At 36.9% G+C, this 26,645-nt stretch overlaps 1 protein-coding gene across 1 annotated transcript; it reads right to left on the bottom strand.

Moving 5' to 3' along the window:
* Positions 1-1,305: 1,305 nt before the first annotated feature.
* Positions 1,306-25,735, bottom strand: Pi15 (peptidase inhibitor 15). The gene is made up of 6 exons (XM_028874032.2): positions 25,572-25,735; positions 24,597-24,900; positions 10,358-10,476; positions 9,632-9,764; positions 9,406-9,521; positions 1,306-7,319 (listed from the first exon to the last, which is right to left on the bottom strand). The coding sequence occupies exons 2-6, from the start codon at positions 24,861-24,863 to the stop codon at positions 7,184-7,186; spliced, it is 771 nt and encodes a 256-aa protein (XP_028729865.1). The 5' UTR covers positions 24,864-24,900; positions 25,572-25,735; the 3' UTR covers positions 1,306-7,183.
* Positions 25,736-26,645: the final 910 nt, after the last annotated feature.

Below are 26,645 nucleotides of genomic sequence, written 5' to 3'. Positions count from 1 at the left end.
ACAGACAAAGCTATCCAACCTCCAACAAAGCGACACCTCCTAATCTTTCCCATACAGTTCTTCACTCTGGGGACCAAGTATTTCAATATATGAATGTATGGGGGCCATTCTCACTCTGGCCACCATATTCCCTCAAATGAATAGACTGTCCAGGAAGAAACACTCCAGACATCACCTCTTCTGTGGGGAGAAAAATGGAATCAAGGAGATTGAAGTCAGATGCCTGTCACCTGTAGAGTTTGCTAAGACTGAAGCAGGTAGTATTGCTTTGTTTAACCACACTCAGGATGGAATTGATGTTCTCTGGAAGCACCATGCCATGGCTACTGTCACAAAAGGCACTAGGTTAGAATGAGGTGGCAGCAGAAAGAGACTATGTTCAAAGGGACCATTTTCTGCTGTATCCAATAATGCTGATTTGTACCTTGTGGAGGTATGTTTATTTTTCATGAGGACATGTGCCAAAGTTCTCGCTGGGTAGAATCAACCAAAAGTAATCATCACCCTGCCACCACCCGATGCCTTCATCTTCAGAAACTTTTCCCTTCTACAAAACTAGAAGCAACAACTTCTATTGATATTGGTCAGCTTAGTCTGTGGGGATTGAATTTGCAAACACACGCACACACCCATCAATCAATTAATAAACAGATCAATTAACATACCCCTGTAACCATTGCTGGTGGAGAGAACTTCCCAGAGGTATGGGTTGGAGACTGGAGGATTGAAATAAGAGGCAGAAATGAGACAAAGGATGCCTAGCAAGAGAAAGAGAGTTAAGAAGGAGCTTTGGGTTGTGTGGGAGACACTGTCTGAAATGACGTAAATTAGTGAGGCTTTTTCATAGAGTAAAACACCAACAATCAATTTAACTAACGTCTGGATTGTTAGTTAGTTCAATGGACTTTGCCTATGAGAGCCACCAACTCCTCAGAGGGGTGACACCCTGGGAATCACAAGCCAAAGACCACTGAGAAGATTCCTGTCCCCAGGACAGTCTGTAGAATGCTTTGAAACTTTTGTAAGGGTAGATAACAAGATATGATGTTATGCCATCTACTATAATTTTCCACACACAGAAAATCTTGATACATTGTTCTACAAAAGTTTTCCCTGTGTATGTTTCATTTTTAGAGCTTTTTTAGGGGAAAAAAAGGGAAATTTGAGTGGGGAGAAAAAATAGAAGAAGAAAACCATCGATGTGTTAATGTTACATTCATTTTTGCTCTAGAAAAGGGGGTAATTTCTCCTCAAAATTCTTTCATCTGGTTCTAACAATACTGGAACAAAAACCAATCCGACAGATTTCAAAATCAAAATATTGAATAATAATATTTTATTGGAAAACATAGTACAGTATGGCTAAAAAAGCTACATTTGCTATGTTTCTTAGGGACAGAGGTTAAATATATATCCATTCATAACAATATTTCACAACATAAAGGGTCACCTTTTTACCAATGCAGCACTACATCATGAATTATGACCATCCAAATTAATGCTTAAAATTTCTGAAATGATACATTGAATTTTAGGATTATATAAATACTTGAAAGAGTAACATATTTTTTTTAAAAACACACTCTTCATATATGTATGCACCATCTTTATTTAATTCATATTATGTTATCAAAATCCACCGTAAACATTAACAAACCACAAATGCTGTAATAATTAGCCAGGAACAAAATGAGCCCAGTGTTTGGTTCCCTTCAGAACTAATAGGTTGCCAGAACATTCAGAGAGAAAGTGGTTATCTAAAAGAACTCCAGAAATACTTTAGGCTTTCAAATTTTGCTCTTTCATTTGCTGATTGTTTTAGAGTAAGTTAGCTCACTAACTTAGCTGAGTATTATTATTTTGTTTAATGGAATCCTGGGGCAGGAAAGAAAGTTTCTGGGCACTAGATCTGGAGAGAGTGTGTTCATATTATGTTTCTTGTACTTTGGAGCTTTGTGTATGATTTAGATCATTGAAGAGTTCTCCTTGCTTTAACAAATTTGAAAATAACCTCAGGTAAATTTATTTGACACTTTAAGATAACTTATGAAATCTACCAAAACACTAGCATCTTAATTTTCACCTTTAGAATGATAATAAAATGTTATTACTTCAATAGTGTAAAAGCATAACACATCAAGTCATAGACCAGAATGGAAGTGGACCACTCTGTTATAAATGTAACTAGTGACTATTTTAAATGTTATCCTTTTATGTTATACCCTAAGCTAAATTAAACAACCACTCCTTAAAATAAGACACAATAATAAATTGTTTTCTAAAAACAAACAAATCCAAAACTTGAGCACCTTATAGTAGACAATCATGTCAAAAAAGAAGTAAGTAAATGAATGAAGGATGCATTGGCTTCTCCACCTCTAAGGAAGGTGTCCATGGAGTCCAGCTTGCTGTATTGTGGTTTTAATGCTGGGATATTTAGGGAGAAAAACTCCAGGACAGTGCAAGGCAAATTTTCACTAAGCACAAAGGGCTTTTACCAAAGGTTTATGAGTCACTACAAATTTGTTTTTAGAAACACCAGAGGGCGCCAGGGCCTGCAGCATGGTTAACACGGGTAATCTTAACTTTCAGCGCTCTCTCTCTCTCTCTCTCTCTCTCTCTCTCTCTCTCTCTCTCTCTCTCTCTCTCACACACACACACACACACACACACACACACAAAGGAAAGAATACCCACTTGAAGAAACCAATCACTTCTAAAGAAAATATATTTGAAATATATTTATATGTAATAACATTGTATTGTTAAACAGAGGAAACAGACTCAACTGTCATACTTTGGTGAAGTGAAGATAAGATAGAATTTTTGCTATTACTTCTGAATCAAGAATTTAGTGGATAAAAAGGAGTAGTTTTAAAACTGTTTACACTAACAATTCATTTAGCACCATATATTCAGCACCAGAATAGATAAATATTGGTAGTTCATACTTAATAATAACAACTGTAGTTTCAAAGAAACCTCAAAATTGTAACCATATGGTGATTGTAATTTTTCAGCACCTTTAACCAGTGAATTGTTAAACTTTCTCAATTTTAATCAACATTTTACATTTGGAAGTTGAGCCATGACACAATTTTTAAAAGGCATTTTCATTTAAATGTCTTCACCCACAAATATAACAATGCAAAACCTTCATAAAAACAAAGACAATATTAGCAACCACCAGAAATATAACTTTACCCCCCCCCCAAATACTTCAGTAGGTAGAGCCTTCCATCTATGTTAAGATTCACATCCTATGATACTGTGAAACCTAAGGGGAAAGACAGCCCAGGGGTTCAGCATTGCTTTGCCTGCAGGAAAATATTCAGCTCAGCCATTTATTTTGCATTATTTACCAAGCAAGGAAGAAACTCAAAACACTTAAAGTGGTATAAATATGCACTGGATTTAGTAGTGTAGACTCCGCGGGTTTATTTAATACAAAAGTATGGGAAATATATTGTTTCCATTAAAATATTCAGAATAGGCTTTATTGGCTGGACTTGTCCTTCTTCGTGGTCTGCTTCGTGCTAGGGCTGCATAGAAATTAGAATTCAGTGCTGGTGACAGCAGAGCCCGTCAAAACTTCTACCAAAGCTTTAACGGGCCACAGCCGTGATGATGCCCGAAGCAAAAACAATAGAACTGATAACCTCAGCTTCTATGTTATTAAAGCAAGCTGATCTGTCATTACAAGAATGCTAAGACCACACCTACACAGTTCACATACATCCCTAGAAAGTAGTGCATCAATTTTGTAGCAAAATAGTGGATTTCATTTTAGTTGTTTTTCCCCCGTGAAGGCAAAAAAAAAAAAATTGTATTGTAGCAAAATGTTACTTTACTACTAAATAAATAGCACTAGGGGACATCAATGCTGCCAGTCATATTATTTTTAATGAAAAATTTCAAACTAAAAACTTTTATGCTGACTATTTAAAGCTGCCTGTATGAAACAGTTTACAGCCAGGCCTGTCCTGCCTCTGAGAATTACAGTGCAAGCCCATTCACCTAGCACCCCTGTGAAAATGTATGATGCTACATTGATACAAGCAAACTATCATTTGCATTAGCCCAGGGAGGAAAATATTTTACATAGCCGTTTTATAACCAACATTAAAAATTACAGACAGAATGACAAATATACCCGTTGTATTTTCAGCTTAGTTATTAAGTTAGGAAGAAGCTACTGGTTCTGGTTGCAGTTTTCAAAGAGTTGTTTTGTAAGCCTGTCAACCTTAGTTTCAATTTCGTATCTTTGATGGTTTATTTGAGGGTTTTTACATTCAAACCTTTGTATTTTAGATGATTTAGGGTCTTTAAAAGACTAGAATAGCAGAATTCGGTTCAACTTTTTCAGGCTTAGACTTTTAAACTAATTCTGAAAACTCCACTTTACTAAACATTTGTTAAACTATTGCCATTGAATAACATACTCTAATAAACAAAGTGAATCACATGGAGTTCATGCCAAAGAGAAGTTCTGGCAGTGATTATATTAATATTCATATATTTCTGTTAATATGGTGAATTAACATTCATGGGTAAGTCTGTGAACTACATATCAAATATCGCTATTATGCCTTCAATCTGAGAAACTCAATTACCCATGCAAGCTAGAAAGAAACCTAGAAATGAGAGCTACAAACTCCTGTTTATATACTTTTTTTTACTTCAGTAACATTAAGGATGAAAACATTCTTGGGTGAGTCAAGCTGGTATCATCAAAGTGAAATCCCTTCCAATAGCCAGGTGACACACACTGAAAATCCAGTATTTGAGAGTTAGAGGCAAGAGGATCAGGAGTCAGGTCATTCTGGATGACATAGTGAGTCTAAGGTCAACCTGAGATATGTGAGACATCCTCAAGGGAAATATAATTAAAGAAAGAAAAGAAAATTGGATCAACTCTATATTATATAATACTTCTGTTCTCTATTGCATTCCTGAAATACTTATTTAAATAAGGCCCATATATGTTTCCACAAGGCAGGGTCACTTAATAACAAAACATTTTGTTCCAATTGTCAGTGTTTGAAAGTAATTAGACCATTTGTTTGCCAGCAAGTAGGCCCAGGATCCAGATGGTGGATTCTTCTCCCATTGAATGGATCTAATTAACTATCTGCCATCTTTCAATGCATCCACCTAAGAAACTGCAGCTGTGTATGGAATTTTAAAAAGTAACTTTCTTCTGTTATTTGCTCTCTAAAATGACCATGTTTACTTGCTCTGTAAGTCTATACTCATGCTCACATGTATGCGCACAAACACACACACACACATTTGAAATATAATTTGCTCCATGTCTTGGCCCAGATATTGTATTGTCCTCTCTGAAAATGATTTTATAAATTAAGACGTGTATTTCCTAATCTCATGAGAGAAGTTTTTGCAATGATTTACTTGATTTTCATAAACAAAGTTAATGAGGAACTGAAAATTACTCTTCTATAAAAATAAAGTTTCATAATTAGTTCTTTGAAAAACATCCATCGAGGGGGGACTATATTAAGAAAATTGACTACATGTGGTATTTATGGAGGATCTTGACTATGATATTCAAAAGCTCAAGATAATAGATAGATTGACCTTCTCCAATTAATAGCAGAGAAAACGAGATGAATGTGCCCTCATCCCTACACATTTCTTTATAAAACCCTTCAACTTTTGTTAATGGGTCCCAAGATGCGTTAAACTTTTCTGTAGCCTTCTGCCTGGTCTTTTTGTACCATCATGCTAATCATGTGATTATTCATACCTCTTACTTCTCTTGGACCTCCTCAGCATTCTGAGGATCTTGTTTTCAGCCTAGCCTATTCTTCAGAAATCTCTGAGAAGTTGTTGATTCTTAGGAGGTTTGGTGATTTGAATGGTAATGGCTCCCATAGATTCATGTATTTGAGTACAGGGTCTTGCTTGGTGGACTATTTGGGAAAGATTAGGAGGTGTGGTCATGTTGGAGAGGGTGTTACCTTATTGGAGGAAGTGTGTCACTGTGGGTTGACTTTGATGTTTTAAAAACCCAGGTCTGGCCCAGTCTCACTCTCCCTGCCTCCTGCCTGCAGATCAGGGTATAAACTCTCAGCTCCTGTTCCAGTGTCATGCCTCCTGACTGCCTGCCTCCATCTCCCCACCAGGATGATCATGGACTAACCCCCTGAAACTGTAAGCAAGCCCCCCCCCCAGTTAAATGCTATCTTTTTATAAGCTTCCTTGGCCCTGGTGTCTATTCACAGCACTATAACTATGAGACCTTCCATTTTTCATTTAAATATTGGAGTTTCCTGGGAAACAGATACTTTACATGTGAGACAGCAGTACTTACTGTCCATTCCACCTATAAGTGGTTACTATGTCTGTTCCTCCAGATATATGAGAAATAATTAGCTAAAAAAAAATTATAGCCAAATTACTAGGCTCTGCTGTTTTGTGGACCTCTCTGACATCTTCTCAAAGGCAGGAATCACATGTAATCATCTTTGCATTATCAGAACATAACCAGCAAAGTGAATTAGTCAAAGTAAATACTCAACAGATTTACTCATTCAAAAAAAAAGAAACTACACAAAAAGTGTGTTATGGAAACTTCCATAAATCCAGAATACATTTTGTAGACCCAAATAAAATAAAGTATCTCCAGAACAAACTCTACGATTGCTTGAAGAAATTATTTCCAAATATCACTGAGTTGCAAATTATCCTTTTTTGGGTGTTGTAGAAATGATCCTGAAAGAGTCCCATAAACCCAAATATATTTTTCATTTTCCTTATTAACTATCACATCATATTGTGTGTGTCACATCACACATCATATGTGTGTGCATACATATACATATGTATACATATGAATACACACATATTACAGCTTGAACATACATTTCATTCCTTAGGGACACAATAACATAATTTCCCTGGAATGCAGGTTTGGAATTGGATGCAACAACTATGTCATCACTACATATACAATATTTTAACTTAAATTTAAGGTCAGAAAAGTAGAAATTGATGTTTTGCTTGTATCTAAGACTTAGCACCCTAGATAAACACCAGACAACTGACCATTAAAATGAGAACAAGATTATAATAAAATATGTATAATATGTTCAGACTTCAATATATATATATGCTTATGAGTCCAAAAACCAATGTATCTCCCAGAGGAAAAAGGATAAGCTTATTTAAACCAGTACAGGTAGTTTGACGTCACTCCTGGAAAGCACAGATTGTCAGTACAGGCTCCCCCATAGCTCGGAGGACACGATGAGCATGGCACTCCTACTTTGTATGGTGCTTCTCCAATCCAGTTACCCCTTGGAGGAAAAAGGAAAAGGTGACATTAGTGCTGCTCGCTCAACCCCAAACCAAATTACTTTTACATATGTCCTCACACACTCTTGACACATGATGGTCATTTTGAAGAGTATGCAAGGCCCTGAAAGTTACATTCTTTTTTTTTTTAATTTCCAAAGCAGCTTTTCCCATATTTCTTGCTTTTAAAATGCTTTCTCTCTGAGAAAGAACAGAATCTTAACTGACAGGTAAGCAATAAAGTCCTATTTGCAATTACTGGTGATATTATAGATCATGGACACCAGGCTCAATCCATCTAGCACATCTGTCTTCTGCTCTAGCAGTATTGTAAGGCACAAGGTCAGGTCACAGTTCTGCATGCATAGTGCTCCTTAACTTGATAATATTGTCATACATTACAAACTTTTACAAAAATCACATTTATTATTGAGTTGAGGATAATATTATTCAACAGTTAGTCAATTCATGTATCATTTATTCTTTAATTTTTTTGTTCAAATCCACATATTCATGTATTATTTCATTCTCTCTTCATTTTTTCTTCCTCTCTCCTTTTCCACTGAAAGCATTACCCTACCAAAAACTAAATACTGAAATTGGAAAAATAATATTCACCTCCAAGGCAAGATTTTAAAGCCTTAATCACCTGTGATTTTTATTAAGACTATAATACATTAATGTTTTTATTAAGACTATAATACATTAGGTGTATAATACATTAATGTTTTTATTAAGACTATCATACATTAATGTTAGTGCTATAATACATTAATGTTAATGCAATGCCTCACATTTGGAGTCTATAAATCAATTAACATTATTAGGAAATTCTATTATTTGGTGGAAACAAAAGAGCTAAATGAATTTTTAAAATCTGTCTTTGGTCATTTCATTACAACCTGGCCTATTTACTTATTCATTTGTTTGTTTGTTTGTTTGTTTTGAGACAGGTTTCTCTGTGTAGCTTTGTGCCTTTCCTGGAACTCGCTTTGTAGATCAGGCTAGCCTCTAACTCACAGAGATCCTCCTGCCTCTGCCTCCCAAGTGCTGGGATTAAAGGCATGCACCACCACTGCCCGGCCAACCTGGCCAATTTATAATGGAGAAAGGGTAAGTGCTTCATAGGCAGATAAAAGGCATAAAAGTAAAAATATCAGAAAAATGCAGGGTTTAAATATCTTTTGAAAAATAGTTTTCCAAACTCTTCATTACAATAATTCTGATGGAAAATCACAACTATTCTAACCTTTTAGAAGGATTGGCCCAGGCCCAGCACCATATAAATGAATCACGTGGTTACTTATGACATATTGTCCCCCTCCCTCTGTGTGCTGGAAAAGCTGGAGAAAATCTTCCTTTGAGACTCACTTTAGAAGACACCATGAGTATCATAAATCCCCTGCATACTTGGTACTTATTCCAAATGGGAAGAGAACTCTGTGTAAATATTGGAACACTTTATCATCCTCAGAGTTACAGTTATCAGGAAGACATTTTATTAAATGTTAACAAATGTTTATTGACCTTTATGGGAAATATTCAAATATACAACTGGATTTTGTAATCTTTGACAAATTGGTATTATATTTATGTAGGCTATAGAATGATGATATTATATAAATTTTAATCTTAAAAATGAGAGCAGGAAGGAAGGATTCTTTTCCAATATGTTGCTTTCCTAGTGAAACAGGTCAGGCAACATTCCAGTGCGGATAATTCAGAATATCGTGCTGATAACATCTCTAGAGGATGCTTTCTGATGCCGTTGATGCAGGTATGAATGGTTATGAAACACAGTGCGTACACTTAGGATGACAGAGCAGTGATAGCAAGGAGAACCTAATGAGTTCAGGTGTCCCAATGTGTATTCTTCACAATTTTAACCCTTGTCCCTGTGAAAAGAAGTCTTCCACCCTGCTATTTATCAGGTCTGTGGGGATGACGATGAGGCTGGGGATGAAGGGCAGGTGAAGATGAAGAAGTACTGCAGAACACTTTTACTTCTATAGCTACCAAAAATGCCCATCTGATGGCTGATCTCCTTCAGTCAAGGATCCAGGAAATGGAACTCAACTTGGTACTTACTTTGGAGCATAGTTGCAGACCAAGTACACTGCACGTCGCCATACAGATCCCCAGACATTCATATTTTGGCAAGTGTGAATTGCACATCCTATTCGATTAGAAGTGGCCCAAACCATCTGAAAAAATAAATCAATATATTTTAATATTGCTTAAAATATCAAGTCACCAAAATAAGAAAAGCATTTTTAAGATAAGAATCAAAAAGGAAGACAGCAGTTGAAATGACCTGTGTATAATGAGTGCACATGGGACCAAAGCATCGCATAGGACAGCGAGGGTTGCAATCCTGGGGGTAAGGAAAGGCATAATCTTTCACTTCGTCATACCATGGCTTGACCAGCTGGAGAATAGAGCGATATCTAGATGTCAAAAGAAAGCAAATAAATAAATAAATAAATAAATAAATAAATAAATAAATAAATAACTCAGTACAACGGGGAGCTATTTAGAGAACTCCTGTTACACCATAAAAGTGTTAAAAATAATTCATTATAACAAGCTTATTGCCACTCCTGACAATTACAATCACTCTCTGCTAAAGCTACTGATTTCTCTGGGAAGAAAAAAGCATGGTAATGCCCAGTGAGGCTTCATTCATCTAAGTACATGCCAGGCTATTCCAAAAACAGAAAAATACAAATTACTCAGGAATCATCTAAGTCTTGTTTAGTTTATGCAGAAAATTTACTCTATTGGAATTTTATAAATAATTTAGATTTATTAGGCAAATGGGAATAGTTAAAATACTTTAACTCTAAAGAAAGTGACCATAAGAATGGAGTTACAGAATGTTGGTCATGACATTCTACAGTAGAAGGAAGTATGTTGTAAGTAAGAACTGTCTCAGAGTTAACATATACATATATGCCTGTGTGCATACTTATATAAATGCAGATTTTTCTATCTTGTCAATTTGCCTATTTACTAATTTCATTGTTTATCTGCTTCCTACCTTCCAGTTCGTACAGATAGATTTTGACCCAAAAATCTCAGCAAATACGAAGGTCCATGATCCCAAATGCAGGTGGCTGCCCATGCCTCAGCAGATTTTGCAAGATTTTCATCCCAGACCTGTGGAAGTTAAATAGTCCTTTAGTTTTGCTGAATTTGTTATGATAAACAAAAAGACAGGAAAGATACAATGCCCAGGAATTTCCATACAATTTCCAGGAATTCTTTCAATTCAGGGTACTGTGACTACTGTAACTAAAACAAAACAATTTCAGACAAATTCACCTAAAGTTAATGCAATATGGACATCATTTTGGGGGAGGAATAGGTTAAAAGAAAAGAATTACAGCCGGGCGTGGTGGCGCACGCCTTTAATCCCAGCACTCGGGAGGCAGAGCCAGGCGGATCTCTGTGAGTTCGAGGCCAGCCTGGGCTACCAAGTGAGCTCCAGGAAAGGTGCAAAGCTACACAGAGAAACCCTGTCTCAAAAAAACCAAAAAAAAAAACCAAAAAAAAAAAAAAAAGAAAAGAATTACATCTAACGATAACTTGGGGACATTACAAATTGACCCATGAAATTTGAATGCACCAAAATCAACTGATTTAGCAAAGTCCTTTTCACAGAAACAAAGAGCCATGCCATCCATATATTTTCCTAAATAAATAGGATCATATTTACTCAAATTTATTTGCCAAAATCAGCAATGTCAAGTATAGTGCAACTTTCAAAGGTCAGATTGTGCTATAGGGTAGTCAGTTTCATGAATTCTCACATTTGATAGCCTTAGAATCTATATTATCAATAAACATAATATGAAAATGTACTGTTTTAATCAGTGTGAACTAAACATAACTATAATAAAATAACTTCCAAGTGTTACATAGGGTGCAATACAAATATATTACATTACGTTTTAATCAAATTAAGAAAAATTGTTTTTTTGAGAAAAAATTAGTAGAGAGTTACTCATATATAGCTAGTCATTGTTACTTGAAAAATGTAGAGCAAAATTTGCATGACTCTGATATCATAAACGTTAATATTAATCACTGCATGGATTGGCATTCCCATCTCAATACTTGCATAGAGAGGTCAAACAAGCCAGGCATTGTGGATCTATCAATAACAAATTACCTCTGTAAAGATACTCAACTTTATATTAAAGTATGAAGACACAAATATGAATAATTTTTGTATACAAAAGACATCTTCCATAAATTGGCACAGAACTTTAAACTAACAAATTTGATATAAAACTATTTTAACCTAGTACTTAAATAAACATTTAAAAGATACTTTGTTTGACTGATAATGGACTTATCAAACATTTGTTCTTATATCAAAAGTTAATAAATATGGATTTCTGAAACATTGGCTTCAGTTTATTGAAATGTAAAACTGTACAATTAATTCACAAAAGAATGATATCTTCAACCAGCTGCACCTCTTGAAAAGTTGTTTATCACAGTTTTATGAGAAAAAAATACATGTACACATTATTAACATGTACCGTGTCTTCAGTTTTAAAAACACTTTATTATAATCAACTAAATATGCTAGTGCAGCATGGCACATATAGCACTGATATGAACACAGTGATCTTGTGTCTCTCCTTAATTATGCTACTGAGATCATCAATGACTGGGGCCTGTCATTCACCATCTGTCTGCCAGTTAAGTCATCCATAAAACTAGAAGACTGGAGGTGATGTCATCTTCGGATTCATAGTCTCATGATTTGGATATACATGAATAGCCGCAGAATCAGTGCCAGAAAGTACTATATGGTACTGGCCAGTAATTGGCCAGCACTACTGAGAACGTACACTCTACACAAAACAATTCAAAATATTCAAGAAATGTCTTTCCTTCATTTTGTGTGTGTGTGTGTGTGTGTGTGTGTGTGTGTGTGTGTGTGTGTTGTAGTGTAAGTGTATGTGTGTTGTACATGTATGTTTATGTGTATCTAGGGGTAGGCTACATATGTGTGGTCAAAGGTTGACATCAGTTGTCTTCCTTAGTCACTTTCTACCTATTTGTTTGTTTTTGTTTCTTTAGACAAGTCATCTCCCTGAACCTAGAGCTGACCTATTTGGCAAGAGGGAATGGCTAGGAAGCCCTAGGAATCCTCTTGTCCCAACCTTCAGAGCTCTGAAATTTCAAGCATGTGTCAATGCACCTGACAAGTTTATGAGGGATCTGGGGAATTTAACTAGGGTTAGTCTTCATACTTGCATGCCATCAACCACCCTAGCTTGTTTTCATCCTCTTAATGTGAGAGAGGGGAGAGAGACATACATAGGGTTGATCTTAGATGCTCTAAATTAGCTTTGAATTAAAATATTCAACATGGGTTATTCTGTTTATTAATAAGACATAGCTTGGGCTAAGCAGAGTATCTTGACTGTAAATCACATGAAACTGGAAACATTTAGCCTAAGACAAGAAAACAAACTTAGAATTCAAACTGATGTCATCTGACTATCTGGCAGAGTTGTGACCCTGAGAGATAAGAGGAAAATTAAAAGAATGCAGGATCCTCATCAAGTTGGGAGATCTTTTGAGCTTGACCCAGAGATACAAAATTGAGACAAGGAATGTTGCTTCATGGGAGAGAGTTGGGAGAAATTTCCTGTCTTATGTAAGTCGTCAGAAGAATCAGATAATATTAATATAACACAAATAAAAGGGTGTCCTACCACATGTCCTGTCCTGTTTGGAGATCTTCAGTGTACTAATAAAGATCTTCATTGTACTCATGGGACATAACGGCACCTATGACTGTGTACTTGTGTCCCAGCCAGTATTTCTGGCCACTAAGAAACAATGACCATTGGAATGTAACCCTAAACTTTACTTGATATTATAACTGTAGACTTGTTTAAAAATATTTTTAATTACAAAGTATAAAGTATGGAAGTGTGCAAAGAGACAAAATTGAAAGTTAAAAAGGATGAAAATTTTCAGGTAATGAGTCTGGGCTTACAGCCTTTTGCGAATGTTTATAGTAATTAGGAGACCACAGCTACTCACAGTAGCATATAGTCTTCTATTTTCAATATAATATGTAGATAAGCCATTACTGTCAGTTGTGATTTTAAGTTGAAAATGATAAAAAATCTGATAAATTCTTAAACCAGTACTGTGAAGTTTGGTTTTGTTTCTCTAACATTTTGTTTCTTTTACTTTCCAGTAAAATGTAAGAGGGTATTAAGTCTGTATTTTGTGACTTGTATGAGTTTCTTAAATGTATGGAAAGGGTAATTATCTAAATTAAGTAAAATACTAAAACAAAAAATAAATGTATTAAATTTAGAAATAGAGTTTAGCCATTTAATTTTTATGAGGTAGACATTAAATAAAATGCTTTTTCAAAATATTCTACATTCATGAAAAGAAAACCCTTCCTAAAAAAAAGGAAATTGAAGATAAATTAAGGAAGAAATAAGAACAATAATTTAGAACACCAGAGTAAACAGTGGAAAAGCTATTGTGCACAGTGCAATCATGTTAAAAAACAACATGCTAGAAATAAAAATATCACATTGAAATTTTAGAGATAGAATTATGAATTGGATATGAACATGGACAATAGCATAGAAACAACATGGGAGATAAGCATGGGATATTCTAGGACATTTATTTTCTTGGATATTTATGTGGGCATGTCTTACATATTTGGACTGGTTTTGGCGTTTTTACACAGAACATGTTTTCTTTTCTATTTAACAGCTTGGGAGATTTGATCCTTTTTGTTAGATTGGGAGGAGAGTGCTGACTTGCAGAAGCCATAGACAAATTAAGTGATGACAAAATTATTCTTCTGGAGGGCAGCCAAAAGCATCAACATGGTTCATGGGCTGTATTAAAATTGGTGGACTTACTCTTATTAGAAAGAAATGTTTTTGAAATGCCATTGAAGGAAACTGAGATAAACATATAAGAACCATGGTTAAACTATCCAGGAGGCAGCAATGAGCCTTGGTTAGGCTGGGGCAGAGACAGGTAAGAACAGAGGGAAGGATAGGCCCTCAAAGGGAGCATTCAGTCTATTTGCTAGATCAATTAAATGATATTCAAAAGATGATACCTATAAGAGCAGAAGGAGGCAGGTAAAAGAAATGGATTAGGACAGCATGTAGCCTCCCATAGCCTCAAAAACAGCAATACCATATATTCTCCATTGCATGAAGAACTATATAGGGAGAAAAGACTGTAAGGATGGATTACATGAAGATGATAGGAAATAGTGGGCACTGTCTTGTGGGGATTACTTTATTTCTTGAGCAGGGTCTCATTATGTAGCTCAGGACCATTCTGTCAACATCTCTAGTGAGCTGGAACTGCAGGTGTGCACCACCACAAGGAGATTCACAGAAAGGCCTCTATGTACAGAAAGATGTACTTATTTAGGGCCTGGGAGCTTGGATATTGTCAGCATTTATGATCTGCAAAATGTAATATTATTTGTATTATGTTAATATGGATGTATTTCTTTTTCTCCTCATGTCCATGGGTGATAGCAAAGAAAGAATGATTCTCAACAATTTTTAACTCAAAGCTCAAACAAGAAAATTTTCAAATTATACTATCTCACATAAAGAAGCCCTATCCCTCAAAAAACGTGAATCTTAAAAAGTTTGCTTCTTTTAGTCAGTGAAACACATTTCCAAGTAAGGATCATTCTGTGTTATAGACATTTCCTGGTAATAGGGTCCATGCATTTTCTCAGTCAGGAATTAAATGAGCATTGGAATGAATTGCCTGTTAATGTTGAAATTATCCCTGGAATAACTCTTTGTTTTAATCTATTAATCCCTTCATAGTCCCTTGACAAAGGGGTGGATATTTGACCCATGTACCATAACCTCAACTGGGTCTCAAGTCATGAACTATTATATTACTGTTCTTAAAACACCTTTTAGAGTGTTCACCAGACTTATACTTCCAGAATATTTCTGGGATCTTTAAGAAGGCATATATGGCCCTACTGGACCTACTGAGTCAAATTCCTGGACTAGAGACCTTGGATGTTCATACATGCCGTGCCAACAATAGATGGCTTTATTAACCAAGACTTCAGATGTGACATGTCAGAGAAATACCTTTCCAAAATCTCAAAATCTTAAGGATAAGAAATTAAAAATTGTGGCAATACCTTTCCATCAAGTCTGAATTTAAAACAGATATTTGATCTTCATTCAACTCAGGATATGAAAATGTGAATCAGCAGAATATGTCTATGAAATCGGTCAATCGCCCTAAGGATAATAGGCAATAATATGTGACTTTTATTCTTTATTGTTCAGGCCTGCTCATTGGTAAGCATCTCACTTACAGTAGAACACACCCTTGTTGGAACCTAATCTAAAGGAGGACAAGCAGGAAGTGCCATTGTTTGCTCAAAGCTCCACAGCTTCCAGTTTTCAAGAAGACTAATGACACTGTTCTTGTGGACACTTGTGCCTTGGCAAGGAAGGGACCTTGAGTTTGAATTTCCTGAATTACATATTTGTTAGTTTTCCAGGATTTTTCAGAAACCAAATATCTTTGTGGAACCTTCTCTCAGAGTCTGTGTTGGCAACAGTGGAATGGGGGAGCAGATTTATGTACCCATGCATCATTTAAAGGGCTCGTGGTTAAGAAAACTTGATGACTGGGAGGCCGGGGTCAATGTCGTGGTTACTTATTCTCTCTTAGCAGATATCCAAAGATGATTAGCAGTATCATAAAACAGCTTACCTATATTATTTTCCAAGCATAGAGAGTACAAGAACAATTTTGTTTCATGTTTAAAACTATTTCTTATACTCTCTGATATTCTCAGGTGAAGTGCATGTAGGGAAACTTGCTGTCCAATGAGCCTGAGAACAGGAGAAATGAGTAGACAAAAAGAAGCTTGTACTATACCACACTACACGGTACTGCAGTGTGCTGTAGTGTGCTGCTGTCTGAAGCATGCTTGCTTTCTGACAGAGCATTTTGATCAACTTGTTAAAGACAGAGAATTTATCCTCTCCAAGCTTTGAGTTTCTGTCTCTAAATGAAGAAATATGTACTCATCTCTCAAGACTGTGATGAGAATAAGCTTGATACAGAGATTGAAGAATATTTATCACAGCTCTAAGAGGGCTAGAGTTCACTGAATAACACCTGTTACTATTGTTGGGAATTTTAAAATGATAGTAAGGTTGGAGGGTTGGGGAGACACCTGAAATAAGAATTAGTTTGAGAATGCTTTTCATCAATTTATCAACCATTAATCTCTACTAACCAGGAAGTCTGAGAAAAAGAAGACAGATAAAGCCTGAAGCCACTGAAAAATCAGCAGTAGAATTGTGTAGAAACAAGGCATTTGCTCGTAGGGACAATAACATTGGACAGAAGGAAAGATAACATTAGAGAATATTTTGGAAGTTGTAAGAGTATTTTCCATCCTTCAAGCATTGTTTAATGTCTGCTTTTTATTGTAAAGTTTGAAAGTAATTGTTGACCATCTAGCAATGGTCTTACTCTTCAGGAGGTGAGGGGGTGGAATGTTATACATATGCCAGTTGTCATCTGACAGTGAAGTTTAGGCTCTCGAGGCATTTTCATGAATGGCCAATTTCTTTCACCGATTCAGTGTCACAATACATTAAAAATGGATTTCTTGATTGTGAAGCTATAACAAAGCAGACATGCAAATCCCAGATCTTAAACTGTCCACTCCTCAGGGAAAGCTGTCTGGATACCTACTGTCCACTGAAAAATGATTTCCAAAGAATGTCAAGAGACAGATTTGGTAGAATGCTCATGCTTAACCAAATTATGCAATATGAAATATTAGCAGAAAATATTGTGTCCTTAAATAACATCTTTGCTTGCATTAATTGCTGTGGAATTTAAAAGATTTCATGAAAAGTTAGTTATAAAGTCAACATGTTGGGCATCCTACCTATTTGTGTCAAAATGTTTGTCACCTGATTTGAAATGCTGTGGATAGCATCGCATGGGAGGACTCACATCCCATATCCCAAACCTCAGTTTAGGAAGCATTTGTGCCAAAATTTTTCTTAGCTCGTGTAAGACATTAGTTTTTAATCTTCCTTGCTTCTCCTACAATGCCATCCTTCAAAATTCTCAGAGACAATCAAATACTTCAAGTTTATAACCACCTAATGCCCATGGGCTCTTTGTGATACAGTTTTCAGATTTATTAAATTCAAGATACCAGATAGTTAGACTAGAAGCTTTCTATATTTTTAGAAGCCCTTTGATTATTTTCCAAAATATGTCTTGTCCCAAGTGAGCTGAAGTAACTTGGCACCAAGTAGGTCCTTAAAATAGATTTGGATTAGGATGGCATTTTATTGCAAACATTCTTAAGTAGATTCCTATAGACAACATCTTTAATCCAGTTTTCATGACACTTCCCTACCTACCTTACAAAGGATGATCTGTCTAACTGTCAAAGTGTTTCCTATCCCAAATTTTCTCAGTGGAAGAATGCACCTATGCACCTTTTCACATTTTATCTGCTTTTCAACCTCCATAGCCATGTTGCCCAGACAATAATCCTCTACCACTCCTTGGCTTCCTAAAATTTGCTGTACTTTGTGTTCTCTGACTCAGAGTAATCCAGTTGTCCCCCCTGAAGACAGAGACAGGGTCCTGACTTCTCCATCCTATAAATCTTTCTCTGCAACTTCATATGAGTCATGCTTCCTGGCCTGATTTCCAAAATATTTCACAGCCCCAGCTTACTCTGTTGCCTCAAATGTACTTCAGGTTTCAATTATCTCTCACCGAGACTATGATGACGGCCTCTGACTAGGCAGCCTGTCTCCACCACTGCCTCTTTCCACTCCTTCCTCACCCCATGGCCAGAATGACCTTTCTAAAATTCAAATATAATTATGTAATTTCCTAGCTAAACCCTTTAATATTTTCCTTGGTCTTACAACAAGGTCCAATCAAGTTGCTTAGTGTCCCCCAACTTCAACCTTGTAAAATTCAATTCTTTTAAACATTAAATCTAAGTCATACAGCTTCTATGTCTTCAATATGCCACCCATATCTTCTAGAACCCTTATATACTAACTACACAGTCCCCTCTCCCTATCTCTCTTCTGTATAACATATTTTAGTCTAATATCTAGCAACATTACTTTTGGAAGCCTGCAATACTCTGCTGTTTCAGTGCATGCATGGGATAGGTCTCCTTTTGTACTCTTAGACTAGGCAGTAGTTCCTCTGCTTTGGCATGTAGCACACTGGACTGTCCACTTCCTTGATATACATACTACTTTCTGTCTCTGTTCTTCATTCCTTTCCACCCCAGGAAAGTGGCAGGAAAATACATAAAGTGGAAAGAGAGACTGAGTATTAAAAGACTTGCCTACAACCTCATCATAGTCACACACTCTAACCAGAAAAGCCACTTGTTTCTTAACTGTTAATTGTGGGACAAGATATGACTCTAGGTTCTATAAAATCTCTCAACAGAAACACACAAAATTATTTTTTGCTGCCAAGTTTGGGACCAAATATCATTTGCCACTAAGATTGCAGTAATGGATGCTAAGAATCATAGCCACCCACAAGGTAGACCATACGTTACTCATAGGTACTCTTTCTGCTCCCCAATGATATGGTTCAGAGTCATGTAACTTCAATATTTGTAACATGCACACTTTTTACAGTCTCCAGTGAGAAAATGTTCTTGTCTTCGGATGTGGAAAAGAGAAACACAAGGACACAAACTTCAAGGTAGTACGACCTTCTTTGGTGTAACCTGCAACAGAGTCTATCTGGGAAGAAAGCACCTACAAAACTTGCCTGGTCTCCCTGAGAAGCCCAGACACCCAAGTCCCTATCCAGGAGAGCAGGAATACAGAGTCCTGAATGTTCTGGCAGGTGCCTTCCTGTCTGTCAGCGTGCTCAGCCCACGACTTTCTGGCAGTGGTTCTCACAGGACTTCTAGAAGCTATAAAAGCTCTCATTGAAGAGAGTTAGATTAGACACAGCAAATTTCATGTGTTCCTGATAAAATCAATGGAGTTATCCTTTCCAAATAAGAAGAAATGTGCTGCCTGGCACATAGCATTGCTTCATTAACAAAAAGGGCAAGGATAGATATAGTTATAACTTTATTTGAGATTTTTATTGTGTCTCAGGCTAGTCTAAAACTCACTGTATAGCCCAACTTAGCCCTGAACTCAGCAATTTTCCTACCTCAGACCTGACTCCATAATGCTTAGTCAACTATAAAAGAAAGGAAAAAAAATAGTGGTTTAAATTATTCATATTTTCTTCCATATAAAGTCCAGATAAATTAAATTAGCATTTTCGTTATTCCCAAGTCACAAATTAGCATTCTAGGCCAACAATGTGTTGGCCTTGACTGAAGTTGGATTAATTGCCGCATTCATTCACTGAATCATGTTGTTACTTTATTACCTACTACTATTTGGTAATAGATATGTTTCCTTTTCCAGAAGACCACAAGAAACCTTTCATGTTTATCTCAGCAGCTCAGATTTGCAGGCACCAAACAAGCATAATAATCATCATCTGACAAAAGTGATTTGAGTTTCCTGAGATTTCATTATTATCCTCTTTTCCAGCTCATGTCCAGCATTGCTAGCATGTTGTCCTCAACCTGCCTTTCTGTGAAGATTCCTACCACATGTGCTGCAATTCAGTTATTTCCTTCTACTTCTCACTATGTGTACAGGAACTTCTAGTGTTCCTTACTCTTACCTAAAAATCAAGTCCTGCTCCTCAGTAGTCACCACCTCCTATGTCTGCTGAAGCCATCTGTCTAGGATTCCCTTCTGCCCTTGATCTCAAATGCCATGCTCTTCTTCATTTCTCTTGTATCAGGCATGTTCAGCCCCTCCTGGGAATCCTGTGCTCATGGTTGGGTCACCCACTGCTTTGCTTTCCATCACAGCCACCACACCTCCTCCAGAATATCAGTGCCCCATGATCCTCTTCCACAGATTTCTTCATCATTTTCCAGCTGGAGATTATCAGCTCCATCCCTTCTTTCACAGGGTTTGTCTGTTTCATGTTTATTACATCAGCAGGGCATTATACTGAATTATATGCTTGGTGGTTTTACCCCCTATTTGTTTTGTTTTTACTGCACTGTTATAAAGACAAAGATTCCTATCTTTGGATTCCTTCCTCTCATGGAGAGGTTTCAGTTGTTTTTAAAATTAATTTACTCAATTGCTCTGAATCAGAACATCCTACAAACTAAACTCTGTATGAGTTTTGCAAATTCATTCTTTGGGGGATAATTTTTATTCTAAGAAACTAATGTGGTTTGTGGTTTAGAGTCATAGTTTAAGCTGCCCTTATGAAGAATGAAAAGCAGCTGGTGTCCAAAGCACCCTGGAAATTAGTCAAGAAGCTAATTGAAGAATGGGAGCCAAGAGTGCAAAGGTTTCCCTTGCACATTTTATGTTCTATCTGTACTGTTGCTTGTGTAAAAACTCTGTTTCAGAAATCTAAGCATTGCATACAATGTGTGTTTTATTAGAGTCACAGGTACTATATAAAAATGGAACATAACCATTTTGTGAATGTAAATCTTGGTGATCAAATTTCTTTTGTTTCATTTAACTGTACATGATCTAAGATAACTACTTAAGGAATTTAATTTTAAGAGGTTCTAAAGAATTCATAAAATATTTGTTTTATTTCAAGTGTGTGTGATGAAATATTGTGGTGGAAAATGCTAAAATTATTTATAATGGTATCAAAACTGGTGCTGTTTATAAACTTATAACAATTGGGGGTTTTGTCTAAATGCAATAAATAATGGGTGCTCACTGTTTGTACACAAAGACTTTCAAAACTCAATAGAGAGACAAGGTGAATAATTATTAACGTAGCACTCTGTAGCCCTAAAATCAGAAAGTGAGCAATAAGTGAACAGATGACCATTTGTCAAGTTTGGTGGTGATGAGAACAGTACTATAGACATGGATGGCACAGAAGGCATAGCAGGTTAAAGAAAAGATAAGATGCACACTGTTGTGGGCATAAAAATATCCTTAAAGGAACTGGTATTCTAATGCAACGCAAAAATCATAAATAGCATACATGAGTTAGTTAAGGAGGAGACCTTGGGTGGAGAGAAACTAAACGAAAGGCTCAGAGCATTGGAGGAGAATAAAGGAACTGCAAGGCAGCCTAGGGAAACTAGAGAAAGCACTGAGCCTAAGCTCACTTTTTGTGAAGCTTTCCAGAGTAGCAACACACACCGGAGAGGATAATTGAGCATGCAGCTGGTGACTCAGAGAGCAAGTATTTGTTAAGTAGTGCAATAAACATGCCGTGCATTTCTGAGGTATATAGTAGAGGTTAGGAACTGATCTAGCTTTCCAGCTGATGCCAATTCAAATCAGTGTCCAGTCAGTTAAAGTAAAGGTAACAGAGTCCCACTGAGATCCATATTTTCACTTAGCTTAATAGTTGAGTCACTCAGAGTAATTGCACTAATTTTCATGCTACCTATTAATATATGCCTGCCATTGAACTTCACTGCATGGGACCCAGTTGAAGCATGTCTATTGATGGATTGAACCATAGAATCATGAAAGTGAGGATATTTCTAAACTTGTCCTTTTTCTCTGCCTCTGGCTCTTTGTCCTGCTCTTTCCTCTGTGACTTCCCTCATTTGTAATTGGAATTCTCTTCTACCTGTCCCCAGCTCGCACTCTCCAACAACCCTAATCCTAGACACAAGCTTTATCTTCATGACCTCATTACTTTCTAGGCTGTTCTAGTTGATTCATTTATCTGCTTTGTTGTTTTATTACCATCCAGGGGCCAAGGAGGTTTGATGCTTTTGTTCAAGAATGTATGTTGGGGCTTAGAAAAGTGCCAGCATACAGTAGATGCTAAGTAAACAGTGAAAATACAGACTGCAAAACACAGATTTTCAAATTGTCCCTGTTTTGTTTTATAGAGCACAGTGTTGTGGGTCTGGTTTTTCATTGCATTCATTGAACTAAGGGGGATCTGTGAACATAGACTATATAATTAGCCCTGTGCTGGGTTATTGCAAAATAAATCAGATGTAGGGATTCTGATACCTGAGAAGAAAACAATGAGAGAATGATAAACAAGACAAGAATAATTTATGATCTCTTCTGGAATTTTTATGGAGGTGATCAGCATATCCTGATATTCTCAGATATACTCTTCAGTGGACATGTGCTGTATCTCACAAATGAAGAGACCCATCCCCACCACAATGTCAATCTGAACAATATCACACCATCTTGGTTTAGTCATTAACATCTCTGGGTCTAAGTGATTTCATTTGGAAAATTGTGATCACAATCTCAACTTCAGATAGCAAATGTGGGCTATCAAATGAGGTCATCTGTGGAAACAATTAGCATGGACTCTGGCACATAGAAGCAATTAAATAAATGCATATGGAGTGATTTAATCATTGATAAGGGGAGATCTAATGAGAAAAAAAAATTCTACTGATTTCTACTGTGTTGTGACCATTTATGCCTCTGTGCCTGTTGACCTCTTTGCCCTCAATGTTATTAGCATAGTGACTTGCATTATTTCATTATTTATTGATTGCTTATTTGTGCACTATTATTCCCATTATAACAATGGGACAAGCAAAGTAGGTCTTAGAGCCACTGAGTAACATGTGAAGTCATAGTGAGTAGCACAGTCATAATATGAACCAAGAGGAGCTTACTACCATACCTGGCTCAGTGGTCTTGGTCCATCATCTGAGTTTTTGTATCAATGGGATCATAGCCAGAATGCACTCCCTGACCTTGTAGTCTAGGTATTGTACCATTCTGAGTTCACACAGAACTCAATGTCTACTTCTTTCACAATCTATAGTAGCTTTGGAAACATATTTGCTCCTTTATGTATAACTGCAGCCCTTCTTCATGTGGGGGAATGTTTCTGTTTTTAGATCTTGAATAACTACTGGGTCCCCTTTCACAGAAAGTTCAAAGGAAGTCATAAAGGCTAAAGTTTGATGAACAACTATGTATCTGTGAGTCCTGGACTTATTTCTCTGCCCCTCAACTCATGTATTCCTTACAACAACCCCTGGTGGCAAATACTAACTTTATCCTTATCTTAGAGAAGATGAGAGTGGGACACACTAAATAAAGAGCTCATGCCACTTAAAAGGACAGGACTAGAATTGGAACACACTTAAACTCCTGCATCCGCAGTCTTAATCATGACATGATAATTCCCAGGACTGATTATGTCTTTTGTTAATTTAATAAATCCTAGTAAAGGGCATTTTAAGATCTAAATTAGACTACTTTCATTAATTTTGATTCCCCTAGATTAATTTGGTATGTCTATGTTTCTTATGACATTGACACAGGCACAAAAAAAAACCTATTTAGAGAAAGCAGATGGTTCAAGAAGCTGATAACTACTGGTGGTCTTCATTGCATTAAACAGACTCTACACTGTCATCTTGTAAAGTGCAGAACTTTAAATCATAACTTTGCATGACTTCAAAACCAAAAATAAAGCTCAGCCAGACTCATTCCTTTTAATACCAACTTAATATTTTTGCTCTCCAAAGTGAAATGATTTAAACATAGTCTATTTTTAAGAGCGAGCAAAGAATGTGTTCATGGCAACTTGGAACCATGTGCAAGTAAGTGCACTGGCTTCACTCTTATCTGAACGACTAAGTCTTAAATCACAAGGAAGAAAGAAAAGAGCCAGCATGTTCTCTTAGAATACAAATAAAGTAGTGTGGGTGAGAGCTTTGTCCAAGAAATGGGAGAGACACCTAGCCAGGAATAAATCATGCACATGAAACCTTTAATTTCAAGAAATATTCTCAAGAAATGTTTTAACTGATAAATATGACTTTTAGATTCAGAAGGCACAGAAAAAAATTCCTCGTGAATTCTGCTTGGAAAGATGACTTTCCAAATGTGGGCAGTCAGCATACCCCATTTTTTTTCTCCTTATAGAAAATGTGGCTCCTTGGGATTATGGAACTCACAGAAGTAAAGTCTATGTAGATCCCCTCCCCTGTCTCTCTCACATACATCAATTCATGAAAGAATACCATTTAACACTATGAGATACATTAAAACCTTTCCCAGGTTCAAGTATGTTCCCTGCATCCCCTGGCATAGGGGCACTGCAGTCCATTGATATCCCACTACCACGCAATTAAAGCTTTCTCACTCAGAATTCAAGGAAGAAGGATGTCCTCTTACCATGTATTCCATGTTTGCTGCTGGTGGGAACACTTTGCCCCGAACTTGATTATGGTAATCAAGAATGGCGATCATGTCATTCTGCGAAATGTAGCGCTTCCGCCTGGCTTTAGGGATCTCCGCAGACTGGAGTGGTGCGCGGAGGGCTCCTTCAGTATCAGTGAAATTATTGGTTGGCGGAGATGACTCAGTGGAATTGAGTAAGACGACGACGGTACTTGCTTCACAGAAAAGGGACAAGAGGATCGCAAGGCTGACTGCTATCATTTTGAGGGGTGGAAAAGAGTCCACCGGGTTTGCTTTGCTTTAAAGTAAAAAAGTGTAGAGTTAGGATCCTTACAAAAACGAGCAAGCAAGCAAAAAAAAGGAGAGAGAGAGAGACAGAGAAAGACAGAGGCAGAGAGAGAGAGAGAGAGAGAGAGAGAGAGAGAGAGAGAGAGAGAGAGAGAGGAGAGAGAGAGAGAGACAGAGAGAGAGAGAGAGAGAGATTATTGATTTACAACATCATCACTTGGGAGCACAGCTAGGGTTGACATGCTCCCAAAATGTAAACAAATGTTGACTGGAAGGGAACCTGCTGTAGTTTCTACTCATTTTGCTGTGCTATGAATCAAACCCCCTAAGAGGAACTTTCTAGAGCTAGAGGAAAAAATGAACCACGTGACCATTCATCCTAAAATGAATGGAAGCCCTTTGCCCCTTTTTCCCAAATGCCTGAACTGCAAGCTATATTTCTGCATGCCTGTTTCCAGTCAGGAATCTTGAGCAATGCAAGCTGACCTTGAGACAGACAAGGAGAAATACAGGTAGTCACAGAAAATGTTCTGATAATATGATAATATGTCCCAGACATTCTGTACCCTGAGTGACAGAACACACAAAGTCATTCTAAAAAAAATAAATAAAAAAATAAAAATTTCTGAGCTGCTTTAAGACAGAGCATGCAATAGAATCTGGTTGTGCCAAATAGCTTACCTCTGCACAATGCCAAAATGAATACACTGTTCTTCCAACAATGTAAGTTTCTTTGTTAAGCTGTAGCATGAACTCTTGTAAGAGGCGTGTGTCTTATTACAAGCTCTCAGAGAGCAAAAGCCTGCAAGGTTTGAATGCTGCTGGCTACAGAAGCAGCTAACAGCTTTTATATGTCAGTTTGCAAAGTCCAGAAAGGGCAGGCTCTCCTAGGGTCTCTCAGCCAAAATCCAAGGGGAGGGGTTTGGGACAGAGGGGGAAAAAAACAGTGATTGGGTGGCAACCTCTTTATGTGGGTGGTGAGGAAATTGAGTCACACCCACAGCTTACAAAGCACAAACCATAAGACACCCCTCCCCCTTCTCTCTGAGCTTGTACCTTTTTCTGTGAGTGGTTAAATTTTTTTCTTCATGTTCTCTAGCTCCTGGTTCCCAAACCAAAAAGACAAGGAAAGGAAGAAAGAGGGGAGGATTAAAAGACTATGGACTCTTGAAAACACAGATGGCTGAGTAACAAGCAGTAGTACAACTTTTTTTTTCTTTTAAATGGCAGCAAATGACATAGAAGCTGAAAAAAGCAGGCTGATATTAAATCAAGAGATCAACTCACACAGTTAATCTGGGTGGCCACAAAAATGATTCAGGAGGATGCCAGGCAAGTCAGTAGTAGCCAAACTATAGCATATGATGTTAGGATAATGGATGCCCCAGTGACTGTGCTCTCTGTCTCCCAGTGGTTTCATTCCTATAATTTATATATTATTCTCCTCTCATTCCATCTCCCCTCATTTTTCCTTTCTCCAAAACAGCACAATCAGCAAATTACCTGCTTTCTACCTGCCTTGTATAAAATGTGAATTGAAACTCACAGAAAATGACAGCAGCCAAGGTAACATCTGTTTTAGGTTTAGTAGCATATAGCTAAAATTTTAGGCAAAGGACAGCTGAGCTTCCCTGGCAGAATATTAGACAGAATATTGCAGACCATGAAGAATCTAGCAGCAGCAGCAGCAGCAACAGCAGCAGCAATCCAAAGGAACTTGCTAAGAAGATAGCAAAAGAACAAAACTCATGCCTG

This window comes from Peromyscus leucopus, chromosome 2 (assembly GCF_004664715.2).
Source record: "Peromyscus leucopus breed LL Stock chromosome 2, UCI_PerLeu_2.1, whole genome shotgun sequence".
Taxonomy (NCBI): Eukaryota; Metazoa; Chordata; class Mammalia; order Rodentia; family Cricetidae; genus Peromyscus; species Peromyscus leucopus.
Note: the sequence above shows the minus strand (reverse complement) of the source record. Positions and strands in the feature narration are given on the sequence as shown.

What these genes read in the sequence shown, in the direction of transcription:
- Pi15 (XM_028874032.2), bottom strand. Translation starts at nt 24,863, where the DNA reads ATGATAGCAGTCAGCCTTGCGATCCTCTTGTCCCTTTTCTGTGAAGCA. An exon ending in CAGCAAACATGGAATACATG is followed by an intron (nt 10,477 to 24,596) that starts GTAAGAGGACAT and finishes TAACTTCCACAG; the next exon opens with GTCTGGGATGAAAATCTTGC. An exon ending in GTCTGCAACTATGCTCCAAA is followed by an intron (nt 7,320 to 9,405) that starts GTAAGTACCAAG and finishes TTTTCCTCCAAG; the next exon opens with GGGTAACTGGATTGGAGAAG.